At 36.3% G+C, this 24,568-nt stretch overlaps 1 protein-coding gene across 3 annotated transcripts in view; it reads right to left on the bottom strand.

Annotated features, from left to right (window-relative positions):
- The window catches only part of LOC138176028 (semaphorin-3C), a 202,034-nt gene that overhangs the window by 49,558 nt on the left and 127,908 nt on the right, over positions 1-24,568 (bottom strand). For all 3 annotated transcript variants that reach the window (XM_069106756.1, XM_069106757.1, XM_069106755.1), the window contains exons 7-11: positions 23,462-23,581; positions 19,480-19,622; positions 17,485-17,599; positions 15,898-15,967; positions 11,880-12,024 (exon numbers count right to left, since the gene is read on the bottom strand). In XM_069106756.1, the coding sequence (XP_068962857.1) occupies positions 11,880-12,024; positions 15,898-15,967; positions 17,485-17,599; positions 19,480-19,622; positions 23,462-23,581 (593 nt within the window). The remainder of the gene's footprint in view (positions 1-11,879; positions 12,025-15,897; positions 15,968-17,484; positions 17,600-19,479; positions 19,623-23,461; positions 23,582-24,568) is intronic.

Below are 24,568 nucleotides of genomic sequence, written 5' to 3'. Positions count from 1 at the left end.
GCTGCTGATGGTAATAATGACAATGCATTTAAACAGCATATATTTATGTCCTATATAATACACATATAATACATAAATATATTATTATATATTATATAATATTGATGTAATATATTAATATATGATATAAATAATTTTGTGTATATGATTATGTTGTATTTATTTTACATACATTTAGAATAGTGTATATTAATTTTTATAAAGCACTTTAACTATACAAACTCATTTGATACTCAAAACCACTTTATAAGGAAGAGGCTGTTATTATGCCCATTTTACAGGTGAGCAAACTGAGGCTGAGGGGTTAACATCACTTGCCCAGGGTCAGAGAGCCAGTAAATACCTGAATCATTATCTGAACTTAGGTCTCTCTTAACTCCCAAGTCTTACCCTCTGTCTCCTGCACCTTTATTTATAGCTGCCTTTATTTTTATGAAAAAGTCAAACAATAAAATATCTTATTAACTGTTCAGGATACCAGTGAAAGAATGCCACAAGGCCATGTGTAATTGCTGAAGGACCCAAGCAGACAAAGTTACCATAGAAGCTGAAAACAGGGGAAGGGCAGAGTAGAATTTGAGAAGCTGAAGGAACCTCATACGTGAGTCACCACACTAGGGCTGTACTGGACTTCAGAAGTCATCTCCTCTAGCCCCTCACTCTACAGATGACTTTGGTTCCAAGTGACCAATCAACAATGACTTAATAGTGTCTACTATGTGCCACGCCAGCAGTGTGGCACTGGCCCAAGAGCCAGGAGGAGCCAGGCTTCACTCTTGCCTCAGACACTTCATTGCTGTGGGGCCCTGGGCACGCTCCATGGGCTATTGTGCCTCTGTTTCATCATCTGGGAATGAGGACACTGAGCTCGATAGCCTCTAAGGTTGCTTTCACCTGAAAATCTATGAGACTACGGAAAACTTAATGGGAGAGGTGAGATCTGAGCTCAATATTGAAGGAGAAGAATTTCAACAGGATACACACACATACTTATATGTGTGTGTATACAAAATAAATACCAAGAGATGGAAGGGAGGGAAGACAAATGTATATATGTGTAATATATGTGTGTGTGTATGTATGTATATTATAATATGAGGAAAGAAAAGTATATATATGTATGTATGTATGAGAAAGAAGATAACTGTGTTTATGTATATATAGGTATCCATGTACATAGAAAATAAATACACAGATGGAAGGGAAGGACTACAAGTACACATACATATGTATATATGTATAAGGGATGGAAGCCAAGTATGTATATATGTATGAGAGGAAAAATAAGTATGTATGTACACATGTATGTATACACACAATAAACATAGAGAGAATAAAAACTAAGTAGTAAAGGCCAGGTAACTTAGGAAGGAGGAAACAACAAGATTCAGAAATGCTTCTTCATGTAGCAGGATGGGGCACCTAGTGGTGCAGCGGACAGAGTACTAGACCTGGAGTCAGGAAGATCTGAGTTCAGATGTGGCCTCAAACACTTACTAGATGTGTGTTCCCGGGCAAGGTCACTTAACTCCCATTTGCCTCAGTTCCTCATCTGTAAAATGGGGATACGGTAGAGAAGGAAATGGTAAACCACTGCAGTATCTTTGCTTTGTTTTTGTTTTGGGAGGGGGGAAGGCAGGGCAGGTGGGGTCAAGTGACTTGCCCAAGGTCACATGGCTAGTGTTAACTGTCTGAGGCTGGATGTGAACTCAGGTCTTCCTGACTCCAGGACTGATGCTCTATTCACTGTGCCACCCAAGCACCCCTGCAGTATCTTTGAAAAGAAAACTCCACGGACAATGCCAATGCGGTTACATAGGGGTGGCATAGATATGACTTAACAATAACAACAAGGCAGAGCATGACCTGCATGCTGAAGGGACAGGGGATTCTATGAGGCAGAGGTAAGGAGAGAGTCCATTCTAGGCGTGGACAAAGGAGATGGAGTTCCATGTGCAGGGAAGGGAGGAGGCCAGTTTTGATTATAGAGTATGGGAGGGGGAAAATGTACAATGAGGCTAGAAAGAAATATCAGGACCAGACTATGAAGTCTTAAACCTCAAGAAAACAGTTTTTACTTGATTGTGAAGGCAATAAGGATTCACAGTAGTTTACTGAGTGCAAGACTGACATGGTTAGGTGTGGACTTAAGGAAAATCTCCTTGGCAGCAGCATGTAGGTTGAAATGGAGGGATTTGCAGCAGGAAGACCAATTTGAAGGGTGCTGGGATAATCTAGGCAATCTGTTAGGAAAGCCAACATTAAATTCTAGCTGTGAGAGGAGAAGGAAAGATCAGATGCAGGAGATGTGGAGAAATGGTAATATCTGGTAAGTGATTAGATATGTGGTAGTGTTAGAGTGAAGAAGAGAGGTTAACATTGAGGATACAAACATGAGAGACTGGGAGAATGAATGGTATTGCCTCCAGTATGTAAGTTTGGAAGAGGGGCAAGGTTGGGGGGGGGGGGGGGGGATAAATTATTTTTTGGAAATCTTGAGTTTGAGATGTTTCCTGAGCAACCAATTTGAAATGTCCATTAAGAAACTGGTAATATGGGGTGGAATCTTAGGGGAGAGAGTTGGCTAGATATATAGATGTGTGAGTCATAGAAATACTATCTAAATACTTGGAAACAACCTCACCAATGAATGATTATAAAGAAGGAGGAAGATATAGAACAAAATCTTGGGGAATGATCACAGTTGGGGACAACCAGATAGTGTAATGGATACAGTTGCACTGAATTTAGAGTCAGGAAGACCTGAGGTCATATCCTGGCTGAGAAACAAGTTTCTTTATTCTGGGAATGTCACTTCTCTCTGCCTTACTTACCCCATCTATAAAATGGGAATATATGAACACCTAGCTCAGGGCTAAAAGAGCTTAAAGTGTTATTATTATTCCTATAGATTTTAAGCTCTCCAATTTAATATTTACCAATATTCAATAAGATTGAGGATAGATCTAATCTTTAAAAACTAAGTATGTCTCTTTATCATAAAAGAATCAACTACATTGGTAGGAATTAACTCCTAATCTATTGACCAGGCTGATTGTGCATTTGTAATTTCCTTTATGGAATCAGGTACTGGACCTGTTATATGCAGAATGGCCCAAGCAGATGCCCCTGCTCCACATTTATAAATAGATGTTAAAAGGGGACAGTTTTTATTAGGCTGTGGGATAGTTTATACACACTGCAGGATCTCTAAACAAGCCTAACTGGAATAATGTAATATGTTAGCTTGGCCACAGAGAGAGTCTGCAGTCTTTGGCTGCCCTTTGCAGCATACCAACGGTGTCTTGTTTCTTCCACAAACTTGAATTACTTGTGGAAAAACATCATGACACAATTGGCACACTCCTTCCTACTGAAGTCGGCTGGGCTTGTTGGTTAGGAGTATTTGTTAATATGGTCTATCCACCATCAAGTTAACAGACATAGCTTGAATTCAAAGTCACACTGCAGGTATAAAATTTCTTTCTGTGTCTTTTCTCTAAGTATGCAGCTACAGATTTATGGGTTTGCCCCAGCAGCTGGACTACTGTGTGGGGAAACAAAGTTTGACAGTCACAGTTGATCCTTCACTAGGAGTACTTCAGAGGCAACATTCTTAACCCTTGAGAACAGGGAATACTGTAGGTCACTTGGCTACAGACGCCTTGGCTGCATTAGCTGAGAGGATGAGCTCTGGAAGAACATTTCAGCCATCCTTTGCCAAGGCCAGAATACTGACTTTGTGTGTTGTAAGGATCTCAGGATGGGGAGAAGGACAAAATATTCAAGGAGTTGTTCTTTCCTAAGAGAAGATCCAGAAGTTCCATTGTGTGTGTACGTATCTGTGTGTGCACATGCATGCACGTACGTATGTTTTAAAGTATCACTATTTGGCAGTTCTTGATTAAAAGGAATAGTTTAAGGACTCAGTGCCAGACACAAGAAACCACATTATAAAAATACGCTTTGATCGCTGACTGCTGGCCTTTCACTGCCTGCTCAGAAGTACTTCCCAAAATCTTGGCTCATGATGCCCTGCATTGGGAGCATGTTTTAAATATTCTCACAAGAATACTAAGATTGAAAAGTATTTTGTGAGAAGTCTAAGGTGTAGAATTTTCAAACTAGAAATCTTCCTTTTATTCTTGTTCTGCAACCAGTCAGAGAACTATTATGGTATTTTATAGCACAGTTCTTAACATTAAAATACATTTATGTAATAATGTTGTTTTATTGAATAAATCAGGGAGGATACATAATTCCAGCCAAGCTTCAGTTATCTTTGCTAACAGAAGAAAAGAGTGTCAAAGACAACCCTAGATAGCAGACCAATGGAAAATCATTTATATCTGTCCTTGGAACAGGCTTTTAAAATTAATATTTTAATTAATGCATCCCATATGTGAAATTCAGATACAACATTTCAGGTGGAACGATGAAGCTAGACTAAGATCATTCCTTTATAACACACATGCATGGACACATACATATACATACACATACATACATGTATACATGCACACAGACATATTTTTCCTTCCAACATTACTAGTAAGATACGATAGACCAGTCCCTTCCATGACTGACATATTTTTCAATACTCTCACATGTTATTAAAAATGGCAATAATTACATGTGTCGGGTGCTTCTTCTCATCTTAACAGACAACTTAGAATTTTATCATCATAGAATTAGAAGGGACCTTGTAATTCAAATATTTCAATATCTCACACCATCTAGGAAATCCTTTTTGTAGCATCAGTGGGAAAAATCTATACAACTTCTCCTTGACTGTGTCTAGTGATAAGGATATATGAACTAATGAGGGATTTATTCCTTTTATTTGGTGCTCTCACTGTTCCCTTTATACTTAATCCTATTCTGATGCTTGTTACTTCTACCCACTGGTCTTAGTTTTTTCACTCTGAACACACGAGTAAGTTAAATGGCATAATTCTTTAAAATCCGAGAGCCTCTTTTGCTTTTCCTATAGGAGAGATTCATGTTAATTAACTGGCTAGTTAATTAATACTAACTAGGATTAACTAGACTTAGTTAGGCATTTCAAGATGGTACCAAAAGAACACTGGTTTAGGAGAAAGAAGCTTGATTTTATCACCCTGGTTATCTGAGCTATTCCTTTAATAATATATATCTGATGGTTCAGAACCTTAGAGTGGGTTTAAACAGATCACATTCAAACTGGGGGGATTCTAAAAACTCTGTTGACTCATTTTTCCTACAGTCAGGATATCCTTTGAAAACATCATATTGTATATCTTGTCTTAGTCTCTACATATGTGTAAATACTCAAGTTTACAATATATCTCAGATATATGTCAGCCTTTATTTTAGCCCACATTAAAAAGAAACATGCACAAGACTTATTGGAGCCCCCAAATAATCAGGATAACTATCTTTTCCTTTCTGGCAAATTCCCCTGACACCCATATCCCAGTGCCCCAGCCCAGGTAGCTATATAGTCCTCTAGATTTATAGTATTATCCCAATCAATACATGGTGCTCCTCTGAAATCGAATTTTGGATGTGAAGACTGTGAGATATTCAACTCTAGTACTCTTTGGGCATCAATGATCTATAGAACTCAGAGCAATGGAAAAGGACAGACTATGTCTTTATTCTTCCCCATCATGTCTCACTCTCTTGATGATCAGTGCTGCCTCTCTAAGGCCACATGTGCAGCCTCCTCTTCTCTCTAGAAGACTAAGTCCTGGAATTTTGCTTGTTCTCACCAGCTATTACCATCTTTCAGGCCAAAAAGCTCTGCTTCTACCTCTGTGAGGCTGCCATCTTTGGAGCTAAATGAGTCTATCACTCCCATTTCTGGAGCACAGATGTTCTTTGGATCACTGTATAGATGAACAGGCTTCAGTGCTCCAGAGACCTGAGCTATTTTTGTACAGGTATGTGCTTGGCTCTTTCCAATCTGGTTCTCTCTGTTCTCTGCAAGATCTTTAATGGGCCCCACTCCAAGGGAGCAGAACAGATAAGATCTGTAAAAACTCTAACTTAATCAATCAATCCCACATACCATGACTCAATCATTCATCCTCAATGAGGTGTCAAAAGCTCAACAAGTAAGCAGACTAAGGGAACTTCCTAAACTTAATTAGATATCACCATAAATCACCACAATGTGGTGTTAATGGACAAGTTCATACCTTACAAAGGGAGATGTCTTTAAAGGAGGAAAAAAGCTTTCTTTCTCTCTCATTTAACTGCATCAGTACTAAGCATGTCCCTGCTGATATATAAAATTATCTATCCTGACTCCATTAAGCGTTTCATTCAAGGGACAGTGACAGATAACAATATAATACTTAATGATAATAATAACAAATGCATTGATAAAGTACTTTAAGGACTGTAAAAATGTTTTATGTAAATTGTCCCATTTGATACTCACTACACCCCTTGGAGGGAATTGTTACAGCTATTAAAATCTCCATTTTCCAGATGGTAAAACTGATCCTGAGGGAAGCTAAATGATTTTCCCCAGGGTCTTGGAACTATTAAGCAACTGAGCTGGTTATGTACCCCAATCAACCAGAATCCAAGTCAAGAGTTCTGAATGGTATACCACCTCACTACTTATACTGCATACTCAAAATGATTATGTTCTTTCCTTGAATTTCACTAAATATTCTGATTAAATGAGTTACAAAGACCATAGGCCAAGACTCTGCTAAGTGTAATTCAGTGACCATTTAACTTTGACATACAGAATGATTGGTTTTGTTGTTGTTTTTATCCAAAGATACCCTCATTCATTTCCAATTGTCACTTTCACCCAGAAGGCCAGATCATACAAATATACAATGCTATTTCTCCACAACCTTAAAACAACAATGAATTTTACTTAGAAAGAGGACAAATAACTAGAAATCAAGTGCTAAGAGCAAGGAAAATCACTACGTGTTGGGAAATGGCTGATAGGAACCAGGAACCAGTGAATGGAATCAAAGCATCATTAAATCTTGGGAAAGGAGCTCAGTGTTCATTTAGTCAGACTGCTACCTGTCATTTTTATAGATAGAATGTCGTCCCAGGGGCTGAGGTGACAAAAGGGAGACAGGTGGTATTCTATATATGTAGGGATGATCTGTCTGTAATTCTGTCTATGAGCTTACTTAGGGATGCCAAATAGTACTCTCATATGGTGATTATTAGAAATACATGGGAGAGTTAGTGATGTAAGTCTCCACTAGTTGAGACAGAGATGAACAGTAAAGTCATAATGCCTGTGAAATAGGAACATTCATGCCCATTGTATTTACTGTGAATGGGCATATTCATAGGTGTCTATATGATACCTGGACCCAGACTCATAATTCTCCTTCATGGCATGCATGAGAATTCTAACAGTAAAGGTCAGGAAAGCTCTGTTTCAGATCAATTTCAGAGTAACACATCCATATTCTATCTACAGAACCTGCTCAGGTCCCCATCAATAGAGAAAATGTGACCAACGTCAAGACATAACACTAACTAAAAGAAGAATTCTGTTTACGATAGTCTCAACAAATGGTTATGGAGCCTCTGCTTAAAGGAGCAGAAGGGCTCAATTCCCGCCCCTCCTGCCCCCACCCCCACCCCCAGGAAACCTATTCACCTTTTGGACAACTCTATTAGAAATATTTTCTTAAGATTAAGCAGAACTGTATTAAGAGCATCCGTCTTATTCTAAATCCAATATTCTAGGCTATAAGCTTTAGACTTCTTTATGTACAAAGTATTCCAAATTATGTTTTAAAAAATGCCTATTTGAGGCACTGCATTCCTATCTAGCATCTTGGAGAGTGATTTAGGTCTACAGTTATTTTCCTTTATTTATTGCAAAGGTCAATGAAACAGAAGTTAGGAGAACTTGATTCCAGTCTGTACCCCTAACTAACTTTGAGCCTTGGCGTCCTTAAAGAAATTGGTTAATTTTTCTGCTTTAGTTTTCTAATGCATAAAATGAAGGGAAAAAGGATGGATTAGAAAATCTCTCAGTTCTGAGAAAGTTCTAAAATATTAACATTCTTTAATTCCTTGAAAAGTGAGAGAAATATAAACTGAATTATAACTGTCAATACCAGGAAAATAAATTCTAAAGTTTAAATGCGAATGTTTCACTCTGGATCATTTTCAGTTTCCAAAGATCTGTCTTACTTAGGTGTTTTCCATTTCTTTATAATTTCTATTACCCTATTTCATCAAATGTAATGGGTTAAGGGGGAAAAATTCTTTTAGGCAGTCTTATTTTATAGTATTCTCTCCTAATTCAGGGCTTTCTATGCCATTTAAACCAAGATAGGAACATTAATCAGCACTGCTAAAGGTAGCAGACTATGGTCCAAATGATATCATTGACAGGTTGGAAAAATTCCAATTTTAATCAGGCACTGTTGCCTCTGAATCTTCAACTGGATAAGTTATAGTTCTTTAATAATAATGATATTTGGTCATATAAATTGATCTTGTTTTCCAGCTCCCCACCCCAAAGTAATTTCATTTAGGAACTAATTTTTCATGCTTATGGCTGCTAGGGTTCTACTTGTAGTATTATTTTAATCATTATGACATATACATTTCATTTTAGATTATAATTATAGCCAATTCCAATTCTGAATTTTTCCTATAAAGTTACCACTTTTATTTATTTTTTCTTTTTTAATTTTTCAAATGCTTTATTAACTTCTGATTTACATCATTCATTTCCACCAGAATTTGAGTAACAAATTCTCTCCCCGCTTTTCCCCTACCCACCGCCCCAAAATAGCAGTCCCACAGGATATCCCCTCCTCCAATCTGCTCTCTCCCATATTTTCTCCCATACTCCTTTCAACTTTTCCAATGGATCTCTATGCCCCAGTGCCTGTATATCTTATTTCCCAATTACAAGTAAAAAAAAGTATTAATAATAGTATGTATATATATATACACATTTAAATATTTGATTCTAAAACTTTGAATTCCAGATTCATTCCCTTCCTCCCTTATCACCCACCCTTACTGGGAAGATAAGCAGTTCAGCATAGGTTGTACATGAGTGGCTAATGCAAAACAAACATAATAGATATATTGTAAAAGACTGACTACTATTTCCCTCCCTCCTATCCCACATCTCACTTGTTCTATTCTCTACTTTGATCCCATCCCTTTTCAAAAGTGGGTACTTCCAACTTCCCTCCCCCCTCTAATCCTCTCCTCCCCTCAAGCCAAATTCAATGGGAATAAGGTTGACCCATTCCCTTTTGCCTTCCTATCCTTCCCCTCCATTGTAACCATTTTCCCTTGCCTCTTCTATATGATAGTTTACACCATTCTGTCTCTCCCCATCTCCTCTAATTATATTCCTCTCTCACCTCTTAATTTCACCTTTTAAGTATCATCCCTTCCTGTTAAATTGGTCCTGTGCCCTCTATCTATGTATACCTGTAAACATATATACACACATTCACATATGTATTCATATGCCCATATACCCTCACATATAAATATATATGTGTATATATATATATATATATATATATATATTTCTATTCCCTTCAGCTACTGAGAAAAGTTTCATAAGTTACAATTATTGTTTTTCCATGTAGGAATGTTAATAGTTCAACTTTGATAAGTTCCTTATGATTTCTTTTCCCTGTTTACTTTCTCATGCTTCTCTTGCTTCTTGTATCTGAATGTCAAATTTTCTATTCAACTCTGGTTTTTTCAGCAAGAATGCTTTAAAGTCCTCTATTCCACTGAATGACCATATTTTCCCCTGAAATATGATACTCAGTTTTGCTGGGTAGGTGACTCTTGGTTTTAATCCCAGCTCCTTGGACCTCTGGAATATCATATTCCAAGCCCTTGGATCCCTCAGTGTAGAAGCTGCCAGATCCTGGGTTATCCTGATTGTGTATCCACAATATTCAAATTGTTTCGTCCTGGCTGCTCGTAATATTCTCTCCTTAATCTGAGAATTCCAGAACCTGGCTATAATATTCCTAGGAGTATTCTTTTTGGGATATTTTTTCAGTAGATGATTGGTGGATTCTTTCAACTTCTATTTTGCCCTGTGGTTCTAAAATATCAGGGCAGTTTGAGAACTTCCTGGAGGATGATTTCTAGGTTCTTACTTTGGTCATGGCTTTCAGGTAGTCCAATAATTTTTAAATTATCTCTCCTGGATCTATTTTCTAAATCAGTGGTTTTTCCCATGAGATATTTCACATTGCCTTCTATTCTTTCATTTGTTTGGATCTGTTTAACAGCATCTTGATTTCTCATAAAGTCAGTAGTTTCCATTTGCTCCAATCTAATTCTGAAGCAACGATTCTCCTCACTGAGTTTTAAGATTCTTTTTCCATCTGGCAAATTTGGCTTTTTAAGGCATTCTTCTCCTCATTGCCTTTTTGAGCCTCTTTTGCCATTTGAGTTAGTCTGTTTTTAAGGTGTGATTTTTCTCAGTCAGGCTGTTGACTCTCATTTCGTAATTTTCTTTCATCATTCTCATTTCTCTTCCTAATTTTTCTTCCACTTCTCTTATCTGCTTCTTAAGGTCCTCTATGGCCTGTAACCAGCTCGTATTTTTCTTTGAAGCTTTTGGTGCAGGAGTTCTGACTTCACTGCCTTTCTCCTGTTCCATGCTTTGCTCCTCTTTGTCCCCAAAATAGGAGTCTAATGTTGGAATCTTCTGTCTGCTTTGTTTCCTTTGCCTGTTCATGTCTCCCCTCAGTCACTTGACCCCTGGGATTTTTGCCAAAGTAGGACTCTGCCACCAGTCAGGGGAGCTTTCGTCCCAAACACTGGGTTTTTCTCAGTTCCTGGAGGTATTAGATGGGTACCCTCTCTGAGGTCTCCACACACTCTGGCAAGCTAGACACACACCCCAGGACCTCCACCCTAGACTGCAATCCAGATCCAAGCAGGTTAAAGCAAGAGTGATTACCCCTCAGACTGGTGCTTAGTCCCCCTACACTCTGCAGGCCAGGAGCTGAAGTTGCCATGTGGCGTTGGCTGGCTATGCCTGCGTCTCAGCGGCTTCTCGCTCCAGTGGCTTTGCCCTAGGGGCAAAAGCCACGCACTCCCACTTACTGGTCCCAAAGTCCAGACTGCACTGACCTCTCACTTTGTCCCTAGCATCTATGTGTTGATAAATCTGGAAATGACCACAGCTGCTGCTGATCTGGAGTCCCTCCAGCTGGCAGATGGTCAGGCCCGCCCTCGTTTGTGGGGCTGGCCTCGGCTCCCAGAGCACTGGGCTAGCCGATTCCTGCTGGCCTGTCGGGCTGTCCTCAGCAGGCAGTTAGCTTCTCTGTGTTATTTCGTGAGTCCTGCAGCTCCAAAGTTTGTTTAGAGTCCCCTTGTTACATGGATTGGGGAAGGTGGAAGCCAGAGAAGCAGGGAGGTCCTGCTTCTACTCTGCTATCTTGACTCCGCCCCCCAAAAGTTACCACTTTTAAAGACATATGGCATATAGTTTTGAAACTAGAAGGGCATCTATAAAAGAAGAGCATTTCTTAATTTATCTAAGTCATGTGCAAATGAATTATTTCTTCCTTATTCCTTCACTGTTACTCTAGGTAAATCAAAGGAAAAACAAGTGAAGTGTCTAAAACTAGGATTTGCCATGTTCATCTCACAGAGTTATTATGAAAATCCAGTAAGGTATATGATTTTAAACAATTAAGGTGATAATAATGATGATAATAATTACAAAAAGTTCGAAATTTTAAAAAGTAAATAGTTTATATGAGCTACAATGAATTTGTGAAAAAAAAAACAAATATTTACTCCATTGTATCTAGCTATTAGTGAGGGTGAGGTATTAATTCCTTGACAGATTATGCAAAGACAATAAATGCCCAAAGGTAGGTACTTACAGTGCCAGGACGGGGGTAAGGAATTCTCCCCTGGTATGGAATCAGCTGATGGTTTGGCCCTTCTTTGTGGGCAAATGGTCCATTAAACACCGTCTGAATATCAGATAAGTGATATACACACACTGCTGAACCTTTAAATACTGAGCTGTAGAAAACAAACAAGCAAAAAGTTACCTTATAGATTGATCATATGGAATACTAGCTAATTAATTGGGCATGGATTTCCTCAGGGAACTGAGAAAGAATTCCAAGAGGATGGCCTTGAATTATTTTTTCAAGTATAAACTAGAATAGTGATTGGGTAAATCAGCCAAAACGCCCCACACCTTAATGAAGTGAGGAAAAGTGTCAAAAATGAACCAAAAGACTTTAGACAAAGTTTGAAAAAAATTCCTGAATCAAGTAAAGTAACATTACACAGGCATCTGTGTTTAGATCAGATGAGAAAACCTGGTCATAACCAGGGGTCCTCTATAAAATATCAAACCAGTTATGTCTGAGAGATTAAAGAGAGTTGGAAAACATTCTAGCAAAATCTCTGAGGAAAAATGGCTTGGGGTATGGGAAGGGAGAAGACAGAGACTATCACTGGGTATCCTTCCCAACATCCCTTTGGCCTGAGTTGGTCCCTGTAGGTTTTGAAGGGTATAGAGGATTTTAGACTTCTTAATGGTGCTCTAGCAGCATTCCCAGAACAGTTGGTATACAGGATCTACCTCACTGGCAAGGAGAGGTTGGACATATATTTAAGGCTTTCCAGCAGAAATGCTATTCTTTCCATATCTATAGGCAACATCTTGAAGGTATTATCAAAGGGACTTTCAGAGCTGTGACATACCACTCTGTAGTACATGCTCTCTAAACTCTTCCGTTTACCCCAGAACTCGGTATGTATTGATGAGAAACTTTATCTCAGACTCTGGGGGCAATATTTGGACAAATTGTTCTCATTATAGTACCTTATTAAACACCTCTTTCTAAAAGCTAAAAAGAAATAAAGCACTTTGTAAACACCTGAAAGTATTTCCCCCTTCATATATGTAACATATATATGAATCAACATATATAGATTTATTTATTTGTTATATTATGTTATGTATATGTACATATATCATTTTTATATTATGTTTATTATTGTTATTAGTGCAGCATTGGAAAGGCATAATATAAAAGGAAAAGGTATGATTTATGTGCCTGAATCATACAACACAAAAAAGTAAACACTGTGATTCAGACATATATTCTTTTTTTTTAATTGAGCAATCAGGGTTAAGTAACTTGCTCAAGGTTACATGGCCAGTTATTTCTGGGTGTGGTGCTGAGTGTCTGAGCCCGGGATTCGATCTCCAGGTCGTCCCAACACTGGAGCCGGTGCTCTTACTCGCTGAGCCACCTGGCCGCCCCTCAGACATATATTCTTAACCTGATAAGTAAGAAGAAAAGGTTTTCATCTGACATGGATTAATTAATTAATCTGTGATTGTAATAGGAAGCATTTTGTTTTTACTGCCTAGGAATAAACCCACTAAAGGGGATTCCCAGACTCTCCCTTTTTCTCATGGACAGTGCAACTGATGTCTGAATTCAAGAAATTCAATTAAATTCCATGTCAATTGGAATGCAACTTTTACTGAAGCCAAGGAAATCATGGCATCAGTAAGTTCAAAGTACATCTCTGAACATCATGCATTCATGACCTTGCCCCATGGTGTCCCATCCTCAGCTTTTCAGCTTCCTTTCATGTACTGTCTTCCTCCATTAGAATGTAAGCACCAAAGGGCAGGGACTGTCTTTTTCTTGTTTGTATCCCCAGTACTTAGCACAGTAGGAACACACTAGGAGCTTAAAAAATGTTTATCAACTAATCAATATCTCCACTTACAACCATGTTGTTAGGAGAATGATCTCAGATTTTTCCTGTCATGAGCATTAGTTATAATTTATAAAGTCATTTTCTTCCTGACTGTTTTATACAGTTTTCTAGTTGGTCATAGACAAAAAAGGGATGTAATTCAAAAAGGCAGATTAAATCAGACAATATACCTTTGTAAGTTTTATTTCAGTTCCTGCCAAAAAAAAACATGCTTTTTAGTCACCCATGCAGGTCAACAAACACTAACAATTGTTTTTCATCACAAACATTTCTCTACTGTTACCTGCTTAATTTAGGGCATAAAGGGGTGAAAATAATTGGCTTTGATATATAAAAAATCTATATAAATAGTGTGATCTCCAGCCTTAATCATCTAACATCTATCCTAGATTTTTTTTAATAAAAATAAATGCCTTGGCTTTTAGAAAACCAGGAACCTGGACACACAAACTCTTTCCCTTAAATCTAAAACTGCCTTGAGGACTTGGAACTCCTCTTTATTTAGTATGTTGTGTCCTTGACACAAATCCAGTTTCCATTGTAAGAACAATAGTCTAAAAAAGCTTTTTTGAAAAGAACAAACATGTTAAATTCAAAATAAAATTCTAAAACCTTCCAATTTCCCATGTTATTTGTTTTTTATTCCTTTTTTTAAATGAGATTCAGATATAGATTTGTCTGCCTGCAACTTAGATAGGGACCAGTACAGCTACATTTTTTCCCCAGTTGCTACTTTAAAAATGATAGTACAATCTTAGGTAGCCTTAGTAGATGTACTGGTTCTGAACAAAAGAAATAATACTTTCTCCATTTGCTCACATAATTTTTTATATTTTAAAAGGAAAATTAAAAAAAAAAAAACACCTGAGTACATTCAGAGGAATGTAGCAAAAAAAAAAAAAAAGGTGTGGAGCTGAAAACTTACATGAGGAATGGTTGAAGACAATTGATGAGGAACTTGAGAAAGATAAAAGTAAGAAGAAACATCACAATATCTTCAAATACTGAAAGGATTATCATGTGGGAAAAAGGTTTAAACCTGCTTGTTAGCTTCAAAGGTCAGGATTAAGACTAATGGATGTTAGAGAAAGCTAAATTTTCATGCAAATATAAGGAAGAAATTTCCAGGAATTAGTGGTATACAACAACAAAATGAGCTCTCTTAAGAAGTCATTTGTGTGCTTTAGTCTCAGCTTTGCAAGCTGAGACTGGATGCTCACTTGTACAAAGCATTCTTCTCTAAATAAGTATGTGCTAATGCATGAAAAAGGTCAATCCCCACTCTAAGATTCTATAATCCTACACATTTGTGATAATAAAAAAACTTTTATATGTTTTAATATAATTATAAGGTTAGTAGTACAGAAACCAAGCCAGAAGCATTTGAAAATGTCTCCTGAAGTTGAGTCTAAGTTATCTTGTTGTACCTCTCAGTACCAATGGAAAGTTTAAAGATCCAATTTTGGATCAATTTTTTTTTAAAGCAATTGGGGTTAAGTAACTTGCTCAAGGTTACACAGCCAGTTATTTCTGGGTGTGGTGCTGAGTATCTGAGCCTGGTTTTGATCCAGGTCATCCCGACACTGGAGCCGGTGCTCTTACTCGCTGAGCCACCTGGCCACCCCTAAGCAATTGGGGTTAAGTAACTTGCTCAAGGTTACATGGCCAGGTGTTTCTGGGTAGGTGCTAAGTGTCTGAGCCCGGGATTCAATATCCAGGTCTTCTCAACACTGGAGCCAGTGCTCTTACTCGCTGTGCTACCTGGCTGCCCCATTTGAATCAACTTTTAAAGCAAATTTATCATCATTTTTTTCCTTGAAAAACTAGTTGAGTTATTTATATATAAAGAAAACTAGGTTTTATTCCAATTGGTATTTTTGTTATTTAATTTTTGTCCAGGTAACCACATTTTCCCTGTATCAAGACAACATTCTACCAGTATGATGCTAGTTTTTTTTTTAAATTTTATTCTAGCTGAAATATATTGGATAATCAATCCGTTGAAAGTAAATTGATATGAATACGTATATCCCAACTGTTAAGGAAAATTAGATTACATATAGAAGAGTCTATTCAATACTATTAACTCTATATAATGTAAGACTACTTAAGAATAGAAATTCTTTTTTAAAAGCAGATCACTACCTTGATGTTGTAAAAATACCATACACAAGCGTTGTCCGAGGATTATCTGTTTCTAGCAGAAATACGTCCTCTGCAAAAGGAAAAAATAGGGTTATTTGAAAACTTCAAATCTAGTATTACCACTATACTATAGTTTCCTATAGCATTTATATTAAATCTCTGAATTAAACATTCGACAGCTGGTTTGTAACATTGAAATTACTCAAAAAGTATGATGAAGCATGTTTTTTCATAAAGAATTATGTGCAGGACAGTGTATATTCAGAAATCTCTAGAAAAAAAAATACAGGTTTTGGTGATCCCAGGAACATAACCCCCTTTTTCTCAAAGGTTCAATGTATCAACATTTACCCTTTTGACTTTTGTGCCATAATCTAGGAACATCACTGCCTCAAAAGTTGAGGACTTACTGTATTTTCAAAAACACGGTGTCTCCTGTCCTGACCCATCTCCAGCCCAAAAAGAACTACATGTTTCTGAAGAACCTTTTGTGATCCATATTGTTTTTATCCCTCGCTCAGGTTTTACAGTGTTCATTGGAAATTTCCACTGGCAAGTCAAACTTTGTTCATACCAATAGTATCACTGATGTAGGGAACTCCCAGTGAGGAAAATCCCACTATATTATTCAAGTTTAATATGTCTAAAATGGAATTCGACATTTCCACTGAACTTTGTAGAAGGTTCTCTACTTTGTCAACTATTCTCCAAGTCACCCATGCCTGGTAAATCTGAAGTAATCTTTTTATTCATCAAAGAGAGCCAATCAATCACTAATTCCTATTAATTTCCTTTTATAATACCTGGCACTTCCATCCCCTCCCTAACCTTCCTACTGCCACTCCCTTAGTTTGGACTCTCATTGTCTGATGACTCACAACAATCTCCCTGCTTTTGTCTTTTCTCTTTCCAGTTCATCCTACAAAGCACAGACAGATTGGTCTTTCTGGTACAAACATTGATCCTATTAAACTTAGAATCTCAGAATTAAAAGGGACCTCAGAGATCAGCTAATCCAACAGATAACTGAACAGGAACTGACTGTTTACAGGTCATCAGTCTTCAGGCAAAAATATTTCATGCGTCAAAGGTGTATATGTATGTAGAAAGATACATACAGACATATCTATACATATATACAAATGAATAAATGAGAGAGAGAGGAGGGGAAAAAGAAGAAAGGAGGAAGGGAGGGAGGAAAGAAGGGAAGGGAGAACGAAAGAGAGATAGAAAGAAGGAAAGCAAGAGAGAAAGAAAACTCTCAGCCCTTTTAATGTTCTGATTCAACGCACAAGGCCTATATGTTGCCATAAGAAATACATGACTATATTGAAAGCTAACTCATTTTTTCAAAAAAGAAATGAATTATAAAGAACAGTTGACATTTCTTAGCCAGAAGCTAGAGTTTATGAACTTTTAATAAATCACACATATAAGATGGCAATCTAAATAGGCAAATTAAAGCAATTCCCTTTACTTATTAATATCAACTTTCATACTGAATACAAAATTTTCTAATAGTTGTTTTAAGTTAGAATTCTTACAAATTATCTCTCAAAATCAAATCTCAGACCCATACTAACATACCTAGTTCATCAAAATAAGTTTCAGTGCCATCTTCATCCATCACTGAGCATACTAATCTAGCCTTTAAGAAAGTGGTCCACTTGTTAACAAGGCTACGCTGTCCACCAGTGTCATTCTGAAAAGAAGGGCATTGACAAATCACATCAAATTTAAATGTAACATTAAAGAATGGACACATCATAACTTTGGACACCACAAATTGTGAATATCCTGTAATATTATAAGGAGATATTTAATATTTACCTTTTAAAAATTGATCCTTTTCCTGATAGATTAAATGAGACAAGATTTTAGGAGGTATCTTTTAAATAAAGCAGTGCCTCATGTACCTGTCATCATTAAGGAATGTCACAGTAATATAAATAATTTTCTAGGTAAATTACATTGCCCAGTTTAATAAAACTAGCTATTTAATTTTGTAAGTATTAATGACTGATACCATTCTAAAAATGAGTTGCACACTCCCATACAGATTGAATATTATTTAACCTTTTCTTGATGACTTGGGGTATCATTATGAACATCAATTATTGCAATCAGCCAAAATGTAATAATTCTCTTGAGGGCTACTGAACTATTTTGCACTATACATTATGGCTCCAGAGACCTATGCTAGATAGTTCTATCTCCTGCTCAGCATGCCCTCACTGCTTCTAATCTTTTGCTTTATAGTCAAGATGATCTATCTATGAAAGGTCCAAAGGACAGTATCATGCACTTCTTCTCATGCAAATTAGGATGGATGTTATGGAATCCCTTCTCCTCTTTACTTAGAAATCTCTTTTATTTCCTTTTGGCTTTGATCCTTTGTTTCATATGATTAATTAAATTGGAGCAAAGTTTGATCTATTATATAAGTAGGGCATTGGTGTGCCTCACAGAGCAAATAGTTTTCAGATACAATAAAAAATGTAGAATGCCTATTTAAATATTATTCAATTCATTTCAACAGATTTCAAACTAGAGCAACATGTTCAGTGCAAAGAGTACCTGAGTTTTAAATCTGATTACTCATCCTTCAAGACCTCACTGAAATGCAAACTCTTCCACAAATACATCCCTGATTTGCTAACAGCAGGTGAAACCTTATTACCCTGAACTAACACAGATCACAGAAACTTTGTTCCTCTTGATGGACTCTGAAATTCTACCTGGCTTTAGAGGTATTTGTGCATATACCTAATTCCTATCTGGCTATACGCTCCATGGCATCAGAAACTATATGTTATTCATAGCTCCTAGTCCTATACAATGAAATTCTTATCAAATTCTAGTTATATTTGTAAATGCTCAATAAAGATGTATTGAATTGAATATTAAATATAATTTTGTAAATCTTTTTAAAAAAACTCTGGGCCCTCTAATCAGTTACATGAATGTAATTAGTTATACTACATCAAGGTTTGTACTTAACTATAGAAATTGTTATTTCTGTACTTTGAAAATGCTCACAGGGCGGCCAGGTGGCTCAGCGAATAAGAGCACCAGCTCCAGTGTCAGGATGACCTGGATCAAATCCGGGCTCAGATACTCAGCACCACACCCAGAAATAACTGGCCGTGTAACCTTGAGCAAGTTACTTAACCCCAATTGCTTAAAAAAAAAAAAGAAAATGCTCTGTGATTGTCATTTGTCTCGATGGATTTTCCTCATCATTAGTATTAATTTGTGGGACTTAACTGTATTTACCAGGATTTTTTTTTTGCATATACACCTATGCTATATGTGTAGATATTTTTATGACATGGAAAAATGTATAATTCATACAAAAGACTGGTTTTTTTTTTACAAACATCATTAAATATTTGCTCTGCTCCCCCACTGAATTTATATGTATATGTATTCAAGCTGTGTCTAATTAAACTTACAATTCCATTGTGTTATTTCAAATATAGCATGATAAGCAAGAGCAAGCAAAGAAACTGGAAAATAAATGTGTATTTCTATTCACTTATCCAATTAAAATAGGTTATTACTTTTCAAAAATATACTCACAGGACATATTCTAGCAATCATGGAATGAATCTGCTTGGTAGTACCGCTGTTGTCAGTTAGTTTTTCTTTGAAAAAAAAGTATACTTTTGCATCATTGGGATCAGTACCATCTGGGATAACATGTGCATCTACAAACATAGGTTCTAGAAAGAAAACAAATAAAGATAATAATTAAAATATTTATATAGGTATCATTAATTTACTTATAAGTGTGTGATATATAATTCCATTTAGTTAAGCATATATTAACCTCCACTATCTGCAAGATATTATGTTAAGTGATAGTGATACAAAGGCCAAACCAAACAGTTGAGGAAAAAAACTAGCTGGCCAGTCTGACTAGAATAGTACAATATGTTGAGGGGGAAGGGAAAAAGGAAAAAAAAAAGAAATTTACATGATAACTTTATTATATATTTAAAAAGAATAACAAGTTGTACATAATAGATTTGCAGTTTCATGTACAATCATCTTTTCTTATTATAATACATTATGGAAATTCTTGTTTTAGTCTATAAAGTAAAAATAAAATAAATTTTAAAAATTATAAAGAGAGAGGATATGCCAATCTGGGAAAGTAAAAATAATAAAATTCTACCTGACATTATAGTTATTTGTGGTCATGTTTAATCCCTATCAACCTGTACATTTCATAGTATCAGGGACTATATTTTATTCTTTGGATTCTCCACAGCTTCTAGTCTTACACAATAAGATGCTTAATTATAATAATAATGATAATATCTTTTATTTACACCCATTTTAAGATTTTTCAAAGTGCTTTACAAATATTATCTCATTTCATTCTTACCGATTCTGATAAGTAGATGCCGTTATTATACCACTTTAGAGATGAGGAAATTGAGACAGGGAGTACTTAAGTGACTGGCTAGGGATTGGACCCTGAAAGACCAAGACCCTAAATGCTACTCTGAGGAGTCGGTATTTTCTCTTAGAAACAATCAGGACCCAATTGAGGTTTAAACATGACCAGATTCCCACCTCAGATAAAATTATTCTGGCAACAACATGAAGGATGGATTAGTGAGAAAAGAGACTGGTAGACCAAATTAGGAGGCTTTTATGATAATCCAGGCAAGAGGCAATGAGGGGTTGAATTAGATTACAGCCAAGTGTGTGGAAAAAAGAGAACAATTGTGAAAGATGTTTTGCTGATAGAATAAATAAAAGTTGGTGGATAGCTGGATTATATAAGGGACAGAGAGGAATTAAGGGCAGCCCCTCAGCAAAAATACAGAAGTTAGTCAGCAATTGGCAGCTAGGTTGCATATGGATCAAGTGATTGCTGGACTTGGAATCAGGAAAACCTAAGTGTGAATCTGTCCTCAAACACTTACTAGTGCTGTGTGACTTGGGGCAAGTCACTCAAACTCCCTCAACCTCTGGAAAAGAAGGATAATAACAGTACCTGTTTTGCAGGGTTATTGTGAGGATCAAATGAGATACCATATATAAAAACTTTGCAAACTTTAAAATGCTATATAAATACTAGCTATTATTGAGTTTACAGCAGCATTCATCAGAAATCCTATGATAGAGGATTTATCATATATGATAATTCAATGATTTTTTTTTACAAATGGTTGACATCTTCATTGGAAATGGATAAATATTAGGAAGGCCATTATTAGAGTTTTTGTGAAGAAATCATTTAACATACCTTAAAGTGGTATATAAAGGTAAGCCATTATTGAAAAAAAAATTTCCCCTTCTTAAGACTGAGTACCAGAAAGAATACTGAATGCTGAGGTAGAAGGTCAGTACATGTTAATATATTCTACTAAGGCCCTGGTTTGGTCATTCATTATTCAAATATGTATATATACCTCTTTAAGCACCAATTTCCTCATCTATAAAATGGAAAAGACAACACTTTCCCAGGTTACCTTAAAGGATTATTGTGAAAAGAGTGCTGTTTAAATTGTAAAATATAAAAATGTCTAATGCTTTCTTCCTCTTTAACTATTACCATCACTATTGTTAGCATTAATGAGTTGGAAAGGAGAGAAACAATCTAATTAGGGGATTGATTTTTACTAAATGTTTTTTTTCCTAGTTATTACTTTCCATGGGAAAGCAGAACTAAATGGCATTTTTCCCCACATTCCACTGTGTCTGATAAAAGTGGGCCAACATTTTTTCTTCCCAATAGTTCCATTGTCTGCAACAATTATGAACATGTTGTGAAGAAGGGAAACATGCAAATAATCTTACATAACTGAGTGGAGGAAAACAGTTTACTTCTGCAGCAGAGATCTCAGGAACAGTGGGCAGACCAGGGTTGGTTCTAGTCCTGGCCTCATCCTTAAGTAAGGACAAGCCTTAGTTTTTGTTATTGTTTGTGTTTTTTTAATTTATAATACAGAGCCTGTGATTTGGTATTATGGAATCTCTGAGATCTATTCCAGCTCTAAGACTTTATGTTCCCGGTACCTATATACTTTCCCCTTTCTTGGAATGTGTATGCATGTATATTTGCATGTATGTATATGTATATATATATATATATATACACACACAGACATACACATAAAGTCTCTGTGTTGCTCACTATGTGTATGCATATATATGTAATACTTACAAAATTTGATGAGAAAGGTATGTATGTATGTATATATATATTAGAATATAGCTTCAAACACATAGCCCACAGGTAAAATGCAGCCCACAACTCATGAGTGTGGCCTGAACTAAATAAAAATGTGGTTCCTATCTGATTTTAATATATGATATACACATATATCATAATGCATGTTTAATGTAGACTAAATACATATATATGCATTTACATGTTATATATGCACATATGTGTGCACATACATATAAATATAAAAATATATGGCTTAAGTCAATATGTGATCCATAGAAATCCTTATGTATGTTTTAATGGTCCCTTTTTCTATTGGTGAGTTTGCCACCACTGTCTTAGAAGACTATGTTTTATCTACACACAGAGAAATTCAATGAAGCAGAATAAGGAGGTGAAAGTTGAAAGAACTAAAAAAATAGCTACATTAAAATACAGCATACTAAATGAAGGGGAAGAATTTCAAAGAAAAAATCATGATGCCATTTAAAGACATAGAGGGTCTCCTTATTTGCAGACCATAATCAATTTTCAGAAGTCTCAATTTCCAGATGTACTAGAAGAATAATTTCAAAAAATAAATGCACAATCAGTGCTTTCTTGCACTGGAATATCAGTGCAATTTAATGCTTTGCTAGGGTGATTCATGATCATCTGGGCAGTGTTAAACAGATCACCACATTGAAAGTCAGCAAGGCATTTTCCCCAAGGCATAGTGACAAGGATCTCCTTGATTTGTTTTTTATCCCCTTCCTCTTAAGCAAAAGGCCACAGTGGCAGAGTAAGATCAGATGAAGACCTCTTATGATAAACATTTCTCTGAGACCCCAACAGATGGATTTCTGTGAATGCATTCCTGCTCATCTCTGATAAAAGCTATAGTAAGAAAGGCATAACAATTTAGGATTATTTTAAGTCATCAAACTACATATAAACTAGAATGTAATCTAGTGATTCCAAGCCTTATAAGCTTGTGTTATAATTTAACAAAATATAACGAATAATTGCTTTCACAAGAGATTCTGTTTATTGTTGACTTAGATGCCAATGTAACATAAACTGATGTGTGTATATTATAGAGATACACACATATATGCATATATGTAATATATATACACATATATTCTGTGACAACTGCTTTATGATGAAGATGGTGAAATGTTACATAAATCAGGGACTATTTAAATTATTCACTTTACCCAAATATTTAGAATCAACTCTATAAGAGTCTTCATCAATCACACCAGGAGTACATTATCTGGGACATGTTATTTTCTTGACATTTCCCCTCAGTTTCCTTCCTGAAAATTTCAGAAATAACAAAAAAGGCTGGTATGTGAGAATCAAAAGCATCCATTAAAATGACTGGCTTACCGCTTAGCCATTTAGAATTGTGTTGATCTGTTCTGACTGCATTCCTTTTGGTCAAACTACGAAAAATAGCAGCATCCGTACCCATGAAATCGATGTACATTCCTGAGAAGAGTTCTTCATCTATAACAGAGGAGGGGAAAAGATAAATTCTTAACACAAGCTTATTTATCTTTTAAAGCTCTGTTTTTAAAGGCATAAATGAACTTGTCTATTAGCACAAGGCCACGTACGGTGCCTAGCACATATATTTTCTCTTGAGGTCCCATTATTTAAATTTAAAAATTCAAGTTAAATAAAAGTCAAACACTGTGTTCTTGAACAAGTCTACTTCTGCCAAATAAGAGACATATAGGCAGAGGGACACATTTATACATCTTACAACATACACACAAGTGAGAAGGCTTCTGCCAGAATTTAATACTGCTAAATCCCATTGCATATACTATAGATATTTTGGCAAAGGTAAATAATTCCAAATAATTAACATATCAGAGTAGTGAACTCCCTCCTCCAAGTAAGGTGCATGTGTGTGTGCGCATACACACACACAGTGCTTGGAGTTCAAAAACTGATGTTATGGTTCCATTCTGCCCCTATAACTAGCAGGCAATTCACTCCTGACCTCAAATCCCTCTTTTATGCATCCTTTGATACTGTTAATCGCTCCTTCTTTCTTGGATATTCTTTTCTCTTTAGCTTTTGAGGACACCAGTCTCCCTTGGATTTCCTTCTACCTATCTGAGTACTCCTTCTCTGTCTTTTTTGTTAGATATTCCTCAAGATCATGCCCTGTAAACATAGATGTCTCTCAGGGTTCTGTCCTGGGCCCTCTTTTCTTCTTCTTCTATACTACTTTACTTGGTGATCTCATCCACAATTCTCTCACCCCCCATATCTAAGCTGTTGCCAAGACCCACTGATGTTACCTTTGAGACATCTGCTGAACATGTCCCGTTCCCTGACACTGCCATCACCATTCTAAGTGCAAGTGTTTATTACCTCATGCTGGTAGACCTGCCTACTACTCTAATGCATCTTCCATTCAACTATTAAAGTAATTCCCTAAAATGTACATCAGATTATGTCACCTCCTCCCCACATATAAAC

The sequence above is a fragment of the Petaurus breviceps genome, unplaced genomic scaffold (assembly GCF_028583685.1).
Source record: "Petaurus breviceps papuanus isolate PSGF00001 unplaced genomic scaffold, PetGlider_PUasm1.0 80, whole genome shotgun sequence".
NCBI classification, from domain to species: Eukaryota; Metazoa; Chordata; class Mammalia; order Diprotodontia; family Petauridae; genus Petaurus; species Petaurus breviceps.
Note: the sequence above shows the minus strand (reverse complement) of the source record. Positions and strands in the feature narration are given on the sequence as shown.